At 31.2% G+C, this 13,835-nt stretch overlaps 2 protein-coding genes across 2 annotated transcripts; both read left to right on the top strand.

The window, feature by feature from the left end:
* The first annotated feature begins 380 nt into the window (after positions 1-380).
* On the top strand, positions 381-3,812 carry LOC131662199 (omega-3 fatty acid desaturase, endoplasmic reticulum-like). Its single transcript, XM_058931916.1, has 8 exons — positions 381-826; positions 933-1,022; positions 1,139-1,205; positions 1,401-1,493; positions 1,585-1,770; positions 1,883-1,963; positions 2,437-2,574; positions 3,450-3,812. The coding sequence occupies exons 1-8, from the start codon at positions 504-506 to the stop codon at positions 3,639-3,641; spliced, it is 1,170 nt and encodes a 389-aa protein (XP_058787899.1). The 5' UTR covers positions 381-503; the 3' UTR covers positions 3,642-3,812.
* Positions 3,813-10,331: 6,519 nt separating this feature from the next.
* LOC131658606 (GDSL esterase/lipase At5g45910-like) lies at positions 10,332-11,974 on the top strand. The gene is made up of 5 exons (XM_058927883.1): positions 10,332-10,569; positions 10,768-10,989; positions 11,089-11,231; positions 11,362-11,635; positions 11,736-11,974. Exons 1-5 carry the CDS (start codon positions 10,332-10,334, stop codon positions 11,972-11,974), a joined length of 1,116 nt encoding a protein of 371 aa, XP_058783866.1.
* Positions 11,975-13,835: the final 1,861 nt, after the last annotated feature.

Consider the following 13,835-nt stretch of genomic DNA (forward strand, 5'->3'; position numbering starts at 1 on the left):
AGCATCCCACACACATTTTCCATTTGCCTTACATATTTCCATAAATAATACATTTTCTAAATTTAGTATAAATTCTTCTTCGTTTGCCTGTTTCACTCTACGTATGCCATTTTTCTAGGCCATAGAAATTCAAGCAATAGGGTATCTTTATACATCAAATATCTTATAAGAGGTTATCACAGATTCGTCCAATAAAGTAATAATACACCAAAAAAGAAAGGGTAAAAATGGAAAAATCATTTAACTAAAACATATACTTAAAAAAAATAGTATAATAGTAATAATATTAAAATAGTATAATAATAATAATTAATTTATTAATTTTATTAATTTATAATTTTTACTTTTTTTGTTATATATACATGACCCCATTTGTACTAAAAGAATTCATCAACATCTAGGTTTGTAGTTTGTACTCTCATCTTACATCTATCTATAATATTGCCATTTTTTTTGAGCCACCACACCACAAACAACATTGTTAGCAGGGAGTAACAACAACAATGGTTGTTCAAGCACCACAATCTCTGCTACATGTTGGTAATGGTGATGTTCTTGTTGACGATGAAAAGAAACACCACCACAATACAAGTTTTGATCCAAGTGCTCCTCCACCATTCAAGATTGCGGAGGTTCGCGCCGCGATTCCGAAACATTGTTGGGTTAAGAATCCATGGATTTCTCTTAGTTACCTTCTTAGAGATTTGTTCATTGTCACTGCATTGATAGCCGCTGCAATTCATTTCAATAATTGGATCTTTTGGCCAATTTATTGGATTTCTCAAGGGACTATGTTTTGGGCTCTTTTTGTTCTTGGACATGATTGGTATTAATTTTTAATTAATTTAAATTGTTTTTTATTTCAATAGTTTTTTTAGGTTGATTTTACTCAGATTTGTTTTTTTTTTTGTGTTTGTGTTTGATTTGAACAGTGGCCATGGAAGCTTTTCAAATAGTGTTAAGCTGAATAGTTTTGTGGGCCATATCTTGCATTCTTCAATTCTTGTTCCATATCATGGATGGTTTGTTATTTTTTTATTTGATTCTTTTTAAGATGCTTTTTTCTGTTCATTTTATTCTGTTCAAGATTCTTTTTTTCAATTATTAAAATTTTTTTAAATCTGATTTATTTTTGCAGGAGAATCAGTCATAGAACTCATCATCAAAATCATGGTCATGTTGAAAAAGATGAATCTTGGGTTCCTGTATGTAATTTTATCTTTCCTTTACCTTCACGATTTAATGTGAGATTGACAGAATCACCGTAACAAAATTACGATTACGGTGATTCTGTCCGTTTCACGGTATTGTCTGAATTTGTCTAAAAATGCGAAAGCTTTCATTAATTCTGTTATTATGTTTATGTTATTATGTTTATGTATTTATGTTTAATGTTTCAGTTGACAGAGAAGATGTACAAGAGTTTAGACAACATGACAAAAACAATGAGATTTACTTTTCCTTTTCCAATCTTTGCATACCCATTTTATTTGGTGAGAGATTCTCTTACAATGTTTTGTTTTGTTTTATTATAATGAGAAATAATAATTTATAACAATTTTTTTTATGTGAACTTCATTTCAGTGGAACAGAAGTCCTGGTAAAGAAGGTTCACATTTCAATCCATATAGCAAATTGTTCACACCAAGTGAAAGAAAAGATGTGTTAACTTCAACATTTTGTTGGGGTGTCATGTTTTGTGTGCTTGTTTATTTATCCTTAATAAAGGGTCCTTTTTTCATGCTCAAAATCTATGGAGTTCCTTATTGGGTAATTATAAGTATTATTATTGTTATTACTATTATTATTTATTATTAGTTTGACATTTTCTTTTATGGTTAAAATTAGTGTAACAGATTTACTTATTTTTCTGAAAATGTAGATCTTTATCATGTGGTTGGACTTTGTCACATATATGCATCACCATGGTTACTCTCAAAAACTACCTTGGTATCGTGGCAAGGTAATATAAAAATATTATTTCTGTTTTTATTCATTTTTTGTCCCTGTTTTCTTGGTTGTGATGCGGTGAAATAGAATCTCTAAAAGCTAAGGAATAGGACTTTAGTTTCAGATTTCTTTTTCTTTTTTAATTATTTTTTTCTAAAAATATATTCATATTATTAACCAAGATATTTTGAAAGTGAAATAATATAATTATATACAATTTTGTTGTACATGAAAAGTATATAGGAACTTGTTCCAAAAAAATGCTAAATGTAAGTTTTTAACTATCATCGCAGACGTATTGTCGTCGCATAAAGACTTTCGCCATCTCAGTTAGTTTATGTGTTGTAAATCTGATTGCGATCGTTACAGGATGAATTAATTGTTAATAATAACAGTATCGATATTGATATCTTAGATATTATTTTGTCGCAACTGTTTTCACATTAAGGAAACATTTTTTGATGTAATATTTTGGTAATTTTACAGGAATGGGACTATCTAAGGGGTGGTTTAACAACAGTGGATCGTGACTATGGTTGGGTTAACAACATTCACCATGACATTGGCACCCATGTTATTCATCATCTTTTTCCTCAAATTCCACATTATCATTTGGTTGAAGCGGTACCTTCTCTTTCTTTCTCTCTTTCTTTTTTACTTTCTCAATAACAAAAGAACAAAGGTCATAAATAATAAAGAAAAAGGCCCACAATTCAACTTGCTAGTGGCCTTAGAAGTGGAATGTGACTACACAAGGTCTTTGTCTTTAATGTTAGGGTTCGTACACTAGAGTTAGCATCACTTGTATGTTTGTTTAATTTCCATTGAAAGCTACAAAAATGACCTCAAATTTGTCACGGTTGCATTTTTAAGGTTATAGTTGGTCTCAACCATTGATTTGAAATCGATTGGTTCATATGTCAAAGTCATACTCTTACTATAAATTTAGGGGGTGACGAACTAAATCTGTTGTCAAGCATACTCATTTTACCTATTTTTTGTAGGACATAATAAGTTTTAGGTGCGTATTTCTACTATGTTTGATTCGTTTTTTGCGGGAACAAATATTGACATGAATTTTTTTCATATTTTTAGCCATTAGAGGTCCAAAGTCAATTGGACCCACCTCACCCCCATTCCACCTTCATTCTTTTGCAATTCGAGATTGTTTTAGACTTGCACATTCTACTATGTTCATTACGTCATATTTACTTTTCGTGAGAAGAATCTAAACCGAGAGAATATGTCTATTTACCACCCTATATAAAACCATCTTATTTGCTCTTAGTTGCATGATTGAAAGAAATGGTGATAAATTTATAGTTATATTACCATATTAGTTTTATCAATAGAAGTAAAAAAAAAAATCATAAAACGTGGGGTGTACTACCAAAACAGGGGGGTGTGAATAGTTACCTAATATAGAATCACAAACAAACATTGTCTTGATTTGTACAATAAAAGTTGTTTATGTTTGTTTTTTTCCTCTGTGATTTCAGACAGAAGCAGCAAAGCCAGTGCTAGGAAAATATTATCGTGAGCCAGAGAAATCTGGGGCAGTCCCATTTCATCTCTTTAAGTACTTTCTACACAGCATGAATCAGGACCACTTCGTCAGTGATTCTGGAGACATTGTCTTCTACCAAACAGACCCTAAGCTCCATAATAATTCTTGGACCAAGTCTGAGTAACATTCATTTTCCACCACTCTTTTATTTCTTAGCTTTACAGCTTTACCATACCCCTAATCCAATTATCAATTACTAGTTCAATTAATTGTATTACATTTTATTTATCAAGCATTACTTTAGAAATGTACCTTATATTTATCAATAATTCATCATTTTTTGAGTGATTTATAATCCATGATTGTTAAGTTATGTATGTATGGTTAATATTATTATCTCTTGAAACATGTAAATTGTAAACATGTAATGGTGTGAGTTATAATTTATAAATGCATCACCTACTTGTGGAAGAGATCAATTAATACTATTATCAGATTTTAGCATCGAAAGGGTAGACAAAATATATCATCGGATCCTTTTAGTTGTTTTCGAAACAAAAAAAACCCACATTTTTTTCATGTATAACTAATAGTCACTAATATGCTCTTCTATGCAACTACTAATACTCCCATGTAATCCTCTCATTATAGCTCATCTTTAATGCCAATGATATGAGATCAATTGTATGACCTAATAGATGATCTCTCGCCCTATTAACAAATACAATCCCATTAAATTTTAACATGGAATAAAGATATCTTATCATTATATGTGCAAATATTAAACCTAACCATATCTCTAAGCATTAGCTTACAATAGATCGAGACTTGAGTTTAGTAACGACCAACACCTCTCGTATGTTAAGTCTTACCATGAGAACATGTTTTAGGTAGCTAATCTAAAACAAGCATTAAGAACGAAGAATCATCAATATTAAAGCTTAAGTAGAATTACATAAAACATCATGACTGTAATTAATACATGAGTATAATTATGACTACACCTAACCCTATCAAAAGAGAATTAGTTACGCGTACTAATTGTAGCTTTATAGTTAGACCACTAGAAGAAAGAGGTCGAGCAACATCTCAAACGATCCCTCAAGCAAAGGTTTTACCTTCAATCTTGCTCTCATTATTATCTCCTGTTGAGATTTAAGGAAAAACTCTTTTCTTTATGTATTACCTTGAATCCATTGAAACACCTTTTGAACTAGATCTGAAACCTCAATTTAAAAGCTTGAGAAAGGTAGTCTCGTTAGGTACACCTCCCATCTCCGTCTAGCGCGTCTACCTTCTTCCCTGTTAAGCAATGTCAACTCACCATGCAATTGGACCTTGCCTCCCTAATTCGCTAGGCGCACCATCCATCTTCGACTAACGCAAACCATTCCTTCACCATGGAGTAACTTAACCTTGAAGTCTTCTCTCGGCTGAGCTCTCTTAGGGCGCCCATGGACCTAGTCTAACGAGTCTTTCTTGGTGGTTTAGTTCTTTTCACATGTTTTTGGTTAATTTGCAAGTAAAAAAAATATTCAAACAGGCGTTCGATCATGTTTCAATGATAAATCAAATACTTTTATATTGATTACTTGTAAAATAAGTTAATAAATGTGTACGTATTTTACGTAATTTTGAAACTTATTATATGTTCGTTCCTTTGAATCTTCTTCTACACATTTTCTTTAATATTTATAAAAACTCTTCTTAGAATTTCAAACTCCTTTCAATCGTCTTGGATAGTAACAAAATGTTTGGAAATTGGACAGGACAATTGTCTTAGAGAACATGAATATTGAGATCCAAATCTTCGAATGAGGGGCTAATGATTCTAAATACTATCAAATATACTTTGCATTTGGAGCTAAATTATACATATTACAAAATACTATAAAAAAATTCACATTTAGTACTCAATACATTTCAAATAAAATTATTCATCTATGTAGAGAACCCGTGAAAATAAATAATACTACCTCATCCCTTAATATAAGACTCTTTTGAAGAAAATACGAGAATCAAGTAGGTTAAGAGTGGTAATTAAATTTATTGGTTTCTGCTATTGCATTTACAAATTTTCCCTTCTAGATAGAGAGTTGTATAATATTTCTATTGAATATTTTTTTACGAGTTTGATGAAAAAAACATAATATTTTTAGAAATATGTTAGTAAAAACTAGTTATTAAAGCTAAAAATTTGAAAGGAGTCATATAAAGAGAGACAAAGAAAAAGATGATGTTAATTTTATATTTAGGGAAAGAGGTAGTTGGCATAATCACGTCCAAATTTGACATTTTATGAGGTATTTGAATTTTGATATAAGTTAACATGTTAAAGGGCAATAGCCAATAAGTAATAAACCACTGTGAGATATTGGATCAAAATGGTCGAAGGGTAGCTTCTTGGTTCGTCAGTTCAACAGAGTTAAGCATGAAGTCAAAGGTTGTTCACATGCTGGTGTCGAAATGTGTATGTTGTAGTCGAAGATGTGTCTAGCATGCAGGTGTCGAAGATGCTAGGGTTGTTAGCATGTTAAAGTAGGTTTTAATGTTTAAACCCTAATTTGTTAAGTTAGCTTGTTTATTAAGTTGGCTTGTGTAATGGGCCTTGTGGTAAAGCCCATAAGTTAGTATGTTAGGTTTTATTATAAATAGCATACTAGTCTCTCATCATTGCAACACTGCAAATCCTGATTTAGGGCGAGAGAGGTTATTTGTTATTCTTGAAAACTTGTAATCTTGTTTTATAAGATTAAGTGAAAGAATAGCAAGTATAACCAATTCTCGTGTTCTTCTTCTTCCTTGTTCTTTAATCTTTCCTTGTTCTATACTTTGTTCTTGGCATTGAATTCACAATAAATTGATGCGGTGAGCGTGGAGAGATGCCTTCAACAAAGTATGAGATTGAAAAGTTCACCAGAGTGAATGATTTCGGTCTGTGGCGCTTCAAGATGAAAGCCCTACTGGTTCAGCAGGGTTTCTTGGAAGCGTTGAAGGGAGAGGCAACCATGAATGCTGAATTAACGGCATCAGAGAAGACGACTATGATCGAGAAAGCACATAGCGCAATTTTGTTGAGCCTTGGTGATAAGGTCCTCCGACAGGTATCAAAGGAGACGACGGCATCAGGGTTATGGGTAAAACTTGAAAGTTTGTACATGACCAAATCGCTGGTAAATCGACTCTACCTGAAGCAAGCTTTGTAATCATTCAAGATGATTGAAGACAAAGTGTTGGCTGAGCAGTTGGATATGTTCAACAAGCTGATTCTTGATCTTGAAAATATTGATGTGAAGATTAATGATGAAGATCAAGCGCTGTTACTATTGTGCTATTTGCCTCGATCACATGCTCACTTCAAAGAAACTCTCTTGTATGGAAGGGAGTCCCAGACGTTTGAAGAAGTTCAATCAGCCTTGTATTCTAAGGACTTGAACTAACAAAAGTAGCATAAACCTTTGACTGTTGGTGAAGGTTTGGCCGTTAAATGAAAATTCTTGCAAAAGGATGGTAAGTTCGACAAGAAGAAAGACAAAAGCCATCAGAAGTCTTATAGTGGCGAAGCATCTGGTATTCTATGCTATCATTGTAAGAAGGAGGGTCACACACGAAAGGTGTGCCCAGAACGCCTGAAAGATCATGGAGGTAAGGATAATGGCAATGCAACCATTGTTCAAGATGAATTCGAATCATCTGATGTCCTTGTGGTTTCGAGCAGTAACTCTAGGAGGGAGTGGATTATGGATTCAGGTTGCACTTGGCACATGACTCCAAACAAAGACTTGTTCAAGGAATTATGTGATCAAGATGGTGGATCAGTACTGCTGGGAAACAACAAAGCTTGCAAGATTGCAGGTGTTGGATCTGTGAGATTCAAGCTTCATGATGAGTCAATAAGGTTGTTGACTGAAGTTAGGTATGTTCCTGATTTGAAGAGAAATTTACTTTCTCTTGGTGAATTCGACAAGAAAGGATATGTTTTCCAAGGAGAGAAAAGTATCCTAAGAGTTATGAAGGGGTCAAAGGAAGTCTTGAGAGTCATGAAGAAACAAGGCTTGTATACCCTTGAGGCTGAAGTTGTACTTGGTTCGACAAATGTTGCATCCAAGAAACCGTTGTCGAAGACAGAAATCTGGCACATGAGATTGGGTCATGTCAGTGAAAGGGATCTGGTCGAATTAGGGAAACAAAATCTGCTTGGTGGAGACAAAGTCGAAAAGCTGAAGTTTTGTGAACCCTATGTAATTGGAAAATCTTGCAGAGTGAAGTTCAACAAAGGCAAAAAAAATAACACATGGATCCCTTGATTACATCCATGTTGATCTTTGGGGGCCTGCAAGGTGTCTATCACATTTAGGAGCAAGGTATTTTCTATTCATAGTTGATGATTATTCCAGGAATTTATGGGTAATTATTCAGAAGACTAAGGATGAAACCTTTGAAAATTTCTCAATTAGTTATTGGAAAAAGTGATAGAGTGTATGTTTGAAATTATTTGGAAAGAGAAAATAAATGAGGGTATAATAGGAAAAATAACTCCAATTATCCACTATCTTGGTTGAAGAGCTTTATGCTAAAATGACATTTAAAAAGGAACGGAGGGAGTATTGTCTATAAATGAAATAAATGTTATTATATTTTCTACAGTTATATATTCCAAAATTTAATTTCATTTAAAAACAATTATGAATTAATAATATCAAAAAAGCCAAAATTGTTTCTTATAAGAAATCGAACCCAGGGTCTTTGAAAGACATCTTTGTGTCTTTACCACTAAGTTAGTGTACATTCATAACAAGTAATTCTCATGATTTTTACTAATATTAACAAAATATGTACATAAATTTTTACCTATGAGGTCTCAAACCCAAGTTCCTTAAGGTAATAAAATGATATTCACTTTATAACTAGACAAATCAATTTCTATTGTTTTTTTAATAGGCAATTTGTGTCTAACCGGATTTTGAACCTGAGATCTTGAGGGGAGCAGACCCTCAAGACCCAAGTTTTTACAAGTAGAAAAATCAATTTTTATTGTTAGTAAATTGACTATTATTTACAACAAGACAAATAAATTTCTATTGTTAATAAAGTGAATATCACTTACAACTCGACAAATCAATTTCTATTGTTAGTAAAGTGACTATCATTTACAACTAGACAAATCAATTTCTATTGTGGTAAATTGACAGTCATTTAATCTGAAGGGACCTAGGTTTAAGACCCTATTGGTACAAATTTTATATTTTTTGTTTTAAATTCAAAATTATGAGAATCATTTATCATGAATGTACATCGGTCTAGTATTTAAAGGGTCTGAGTTCAACTCCTTATAAAAAACAATTGATTGTACAAAATGTTGATATTTTAAAAGCTTGTTAGTTATGGTGGTTGTTGACTTTTCAATATTGTAAGATATGTTTGCAATCTTGGTGCATAAATCATGATATTTTTTCCATTAAAAACAATTTCATTAATAAACAATGGAACAAACCTCTACTTAATATAAATCTAAAGTTGTCATGATTACTTAATATAAATCTAAGGTTGTCATGATGACAACCTTGGACACAATCCTAACCCTAAATCCAATGCGGCATCATATTAAAAACTTTAATCCAATGTGGCATTAAATTAAAAACTTTAATCCAATGGAGCATCATATTAAAAATATATTAAAAATTTGAATTTTATTACTTTTTTTATTCTTCACACCAAATCATTATATTTTATTATATTAAGAAAATAATAACTATTAATTCTTTAAAATAAAGGATATTAATTTCCACATATCATTTTAATTTAATTATATACTACAACTTAATAAAAAGAATTGAGTTGTTTATTACGTTTTTTAAAATGACTTTTATAATTTTTTTATTAAACACACAAAATTATTACATTTATCCAATCCAATACCCAAATTTTATATAATAATAAAATAATAATTAATTTTTCAAAATAAACGATATAAATATAATAATAGTAATAATATATATATATATATATATATATATATATATATATATATATATATATATATATATATATAATATATATATATATAATATATATAGTAATATAATGTTAAACTAATAATAATAAAAGAAAATAATAGTTGGCATAATTACGTCCAAATTTGACATTTTATGAGGTATTTGAATTTTGATATAAGTTAACATGTTAAAGGGCAATAGCCAATAAGTAATAAACCACGTAAGATAAAAAAATTTATATACACAAAAAATTTGAAAGATAATATTATTTTTTGTTGGAAAGTACTTTTGTAACTCATTTCTATTAAATTTACTAATATTTTTTACACATCTCAAATATTTTCTTGTTTCCTTAATAAAATCTCAAAGTTTGTTTATGTTGATAACGGTGAGAAATTTTAAAATAGATGGATTCCATGATTAAAAAAAACGTTACTTAGTGATTGAATCAATTGTGAGAACCGGAAAATTAAAATAAATAAAAACCGCGTGTAAAATCAAGGTAAATAAAGCAATTAAGACACCCTTTATTTAAAATATAATAGAATTATTAAGATATCTAATTTTAGTGTATAAATATTGTTTTGGCGAGTAAAGATGGAAAAAATAAAAGTAGTAGTAACAATAATAGAAAAAAATCATGGCAACAAGCAACATTTAGCTTAACAAATATGTGTTCATTGGTGTGTATGAGTTGGATATGATTAGTTAGATCTTACATCACAATTTTACAAAAATAAAAAAATAGTTAAGCAAGTTCCAGCGAATATTTGATAGATTGCTACAATATAGACAAATTAGTAAGCATATATAAAGTTGATCATTCTCATTTCCAAACACACATCAATATTAGTTCTTTGCTATCTTTCTATAACGCCATGAAGACTGTGATTCTCTTTAGTATCACAATCACTTGTGTTTGTTTTAGAAGTTTTGTTTCAAATGCTAATCCTCTACCATATGAAGCCATATTCAACTTTGGTGACTCAACAAGTGATACCGGAAATTCTGCATTTGACCACCCACCTATGGACAAAAGTAGTCCTTATGGTTCAACGTACTTCCATCATCCCGCAGGACGTTTGTCCAATGGACGACTCATTATAGATTTTATAGGTACTTTTGCACATAATAATTCTTTATAGTATCTTAAATAACTTTTTTATATTCAAGAAATAGTAAATAAGAATAATATTAGCAAGCACGCTAACATACTTTATTTTATATAGTCTTTAGGATTTAAATCAACAATACTTAACGTTGATATATATTTTTACTAAAAAATAAACTAGCTTACAATCATTTTAATTGTAGCTGAAGCATACGGGTTGCCGTTTTTACCGGCTTATAAGAAGATCACCCAAAGTCAAGAGGATATAAAAAAGGGAGTTAATTTTGCATATGCTGGTGCAACTGCACTTGAGTTTAAGTATTTCGTTCGTAGTGGAGTCAGACCACCATCGACAGAAAACTCATTGAATGTGCAGTTTGATTGGTTTAAGAAACTAAAACCATCATTGTGTAATAGCAAAGAAGGTTTTTCTCCAACCCCTTGCATAATGTATATTTTGTGTCAAATGCATGGATTTTCTTATATATGACTAACATAACTTTTGCTTTTATGTGAGTTCACAGAATGTGAAACCTTCTTCAAACAATCATTGTTTATAGTGGGAGAGATTGGTGGAAATGATGTTTTTTCACATATTTCTAAAACCGTTACAGAACTTCGAGAAGTAGTTCCCTTAATTGTTGAATCCATTACAAATACAACCTCGGCATGTTATATCAAATATTAAAAGTTAAATAATTTCTTCATTTGTAGAATAATTATATTTTTCAAAGATATTAATAAGTAAATAACATTATTTTATAAATGTGAATAACTTATTTATTTCTCTATGCCAGTTATTAATCGGAGAAGGAGCAGTAGAGCTAGTGGTTCCAGGAAACTTTCCAATAGGCTGCAGTGCTGCAGTATTGGCTACGGTGAACACTAAGAAGAAAGAAGACTATGATGAATTTGGATGTTTGATATCTTACAACACTTTTACTGAATACTTTAATGAGCAACTAAAACATTCTATAGAGACATTAAAACAGAAACATCCTCAAGCTAAGATAGTATATTTTGACTACTACAACGATGCCAAACGTTTATATCAAGCACCCGAACGATATGGTTTGTGGAGATAATATTTTCTTCCCTTTAGTTTACATTAATTTATTCTTGTCAAATTCATTTTAACATGTACAATATTTTGTGTACATAAATGTTGCAGGATTTACTTCTGATAAGATTGAGATTTTGAAAGCTTGTTGTGGAGGTGACGGGCCATACCATGTTAATGAAAAATTTTGTGGAACACCTGGTACAACATTGTGCTCCGATCCTTCAAAATTAATAAATTGGGATGGAGCTCACTTTACAGAAGCAGCTTATAGACAAATAGCAAAAGGTTTAGTGGAAGGTCCATTTGCAAATCCTTCTTTAAAGTCTGCTCCTTTTAAGATAACATAAAACTCAAGATGTCAAACATTAAGAAAAATTTTTCTTTGATAAATTATAAACATGATTAGATTATATCTCTATTAGAAAAAGTTAAAACGTATTCTAAAAAATTAATATAATTTTTTTTTTTTCAAATTGAATTATTATATGTAAATGAAACAAAAATGTCATTATATTTTCAACGGCTATATATATAAAGGATTAATTCATCATCGCATAGTAAATATTATTATATTTTGAAAAGAAATATTTTTTTCTCAAAATAAGTTTATATATATTAATTTGATCCCTCTTATATATATATATATATATATATATATATATATATATATATATATATATATATATATATATATATATATATATATATATATATATATATATATATATATGTAATACCCCGACTCTCCGACACCGGTAATTGTTATTATTTGGTAAAATGATAATTAAAGGATACACTAGTCTTGTTCCAATTGAATGAGTAGTAATATACATATATACTAAGTGTGACCCTAAGAAAGTAAGTGGATTAGTTAGAATCCAACTAAGTGGCCTTTTGGTAATTACCACCTAGTTGGAGGGCATTATGGATTTTAAATAATATTTGCATGGACTTAAGGCATGGTTAGTAGAGATATCTTTTCCAAATCAGATTCTTGGTAAGAGAGGAAGGTGAGAGAGACATAAGCAAGGGAGAGAAACTCACATTAATCACCATCTTCTCCATTTTCGCAACTCTTGATATAGCTCCACTAAATCAGGTATAACTCTCTGCTCGTAACTCCGATCATAACGATTCTGGTCTCGTTGGAAAGCTAACAAAATTCTCTTCGATTTGCACATATGGTTCGCGTTCATAGCTTCTGTTTTGAAGGAGAAAAGCAAGCTTGAAGTTGGGACATGCATGCTGATTGTGTGTTAAAGATTGGTTACGGGTTTGATCATGTTAGAGGTGAAGTTTTGGCATCAATGGAAGTCCAATGGCTGAATGATCATCATCTCAACCTCCTTTTAACAAGGTGAGTCCTTAGATAGTGACTTGGGGGTGTTGCATGTAAGGGTTTGTGATTGGGGATTTAAGGATTGTGAGATAAAAACATAATATGTGATTTCTAAAAATTGTTTATGTGATAATAACTGAATATGTGTTCTTCTGATCATTTGCATGCTATAGATTGCTAAAATGTGATGAGACTCGTATTTGGAATGTTATAGGTATTTGGATTGGGATTGGTTTTGGTTAGGGACTGATAAAATGCAGAAAAGAATGATTCTGGTACGGTGTAACCGGTTACGGGTTTTGGTGTAACCGGTTACGCTGTTGAAAATTGGAAAATTTGGGCATTTTGCGTGTCCGTAACCGGTTACAGGTTTGAGGGTAACCGGTTACGCTGAGTGAAAAATGGAAAATGTGAAACTTTAGAAATTCGTAACTTTTGCGTCGTAGGTCCGATTAAGGCGTACTTCGTACCGTTGGAAAGCTAGTAATACGTACTATCTAATAAGATAGGTCCCCAAACCAGAATATTAATTTATCACGAGGATTTATGTCTTCCCGATTGTTATTAATTATTATATCATGCATTAAATAGAATGCCTATTGCTATTATGAATATTATATCCATGTTTGAGATGATATGCAATTATGTGTTGTGCATGAAAATCTGTTGACACCGTCGTTTTGGTTAAATGATCAACACTGATTGTATTGTGTGATTAACGCTTGTTATGCGTGTGGTATGCTAGAATCGAAGTAGGCCAATACCAGGTGGTAAGGCACCATTGTGTATGGACTAGTTTCCAAAGATACCATTGCGATGTACCTGCGGGGCCTTTCAAGGCGTTTCCCAAAGGCGTGATACATTGGCGT

The sequence above is a fragment of the Vicia villosa genome, linkage group LG3 (genome assembly GCF_029867415.1).
Source record: "Vicia villosa cultivar HV-30 ecotype Madison, WI linkage group LG3, Vvil1.0, whole genome shotgun sequence".
Lineage (NCBI taxonomy): Eukaryota > Viridiplantae > Streptophyta > Magnoliopsida > Fabales > Fabaceae > Vicia > Vicia villosa.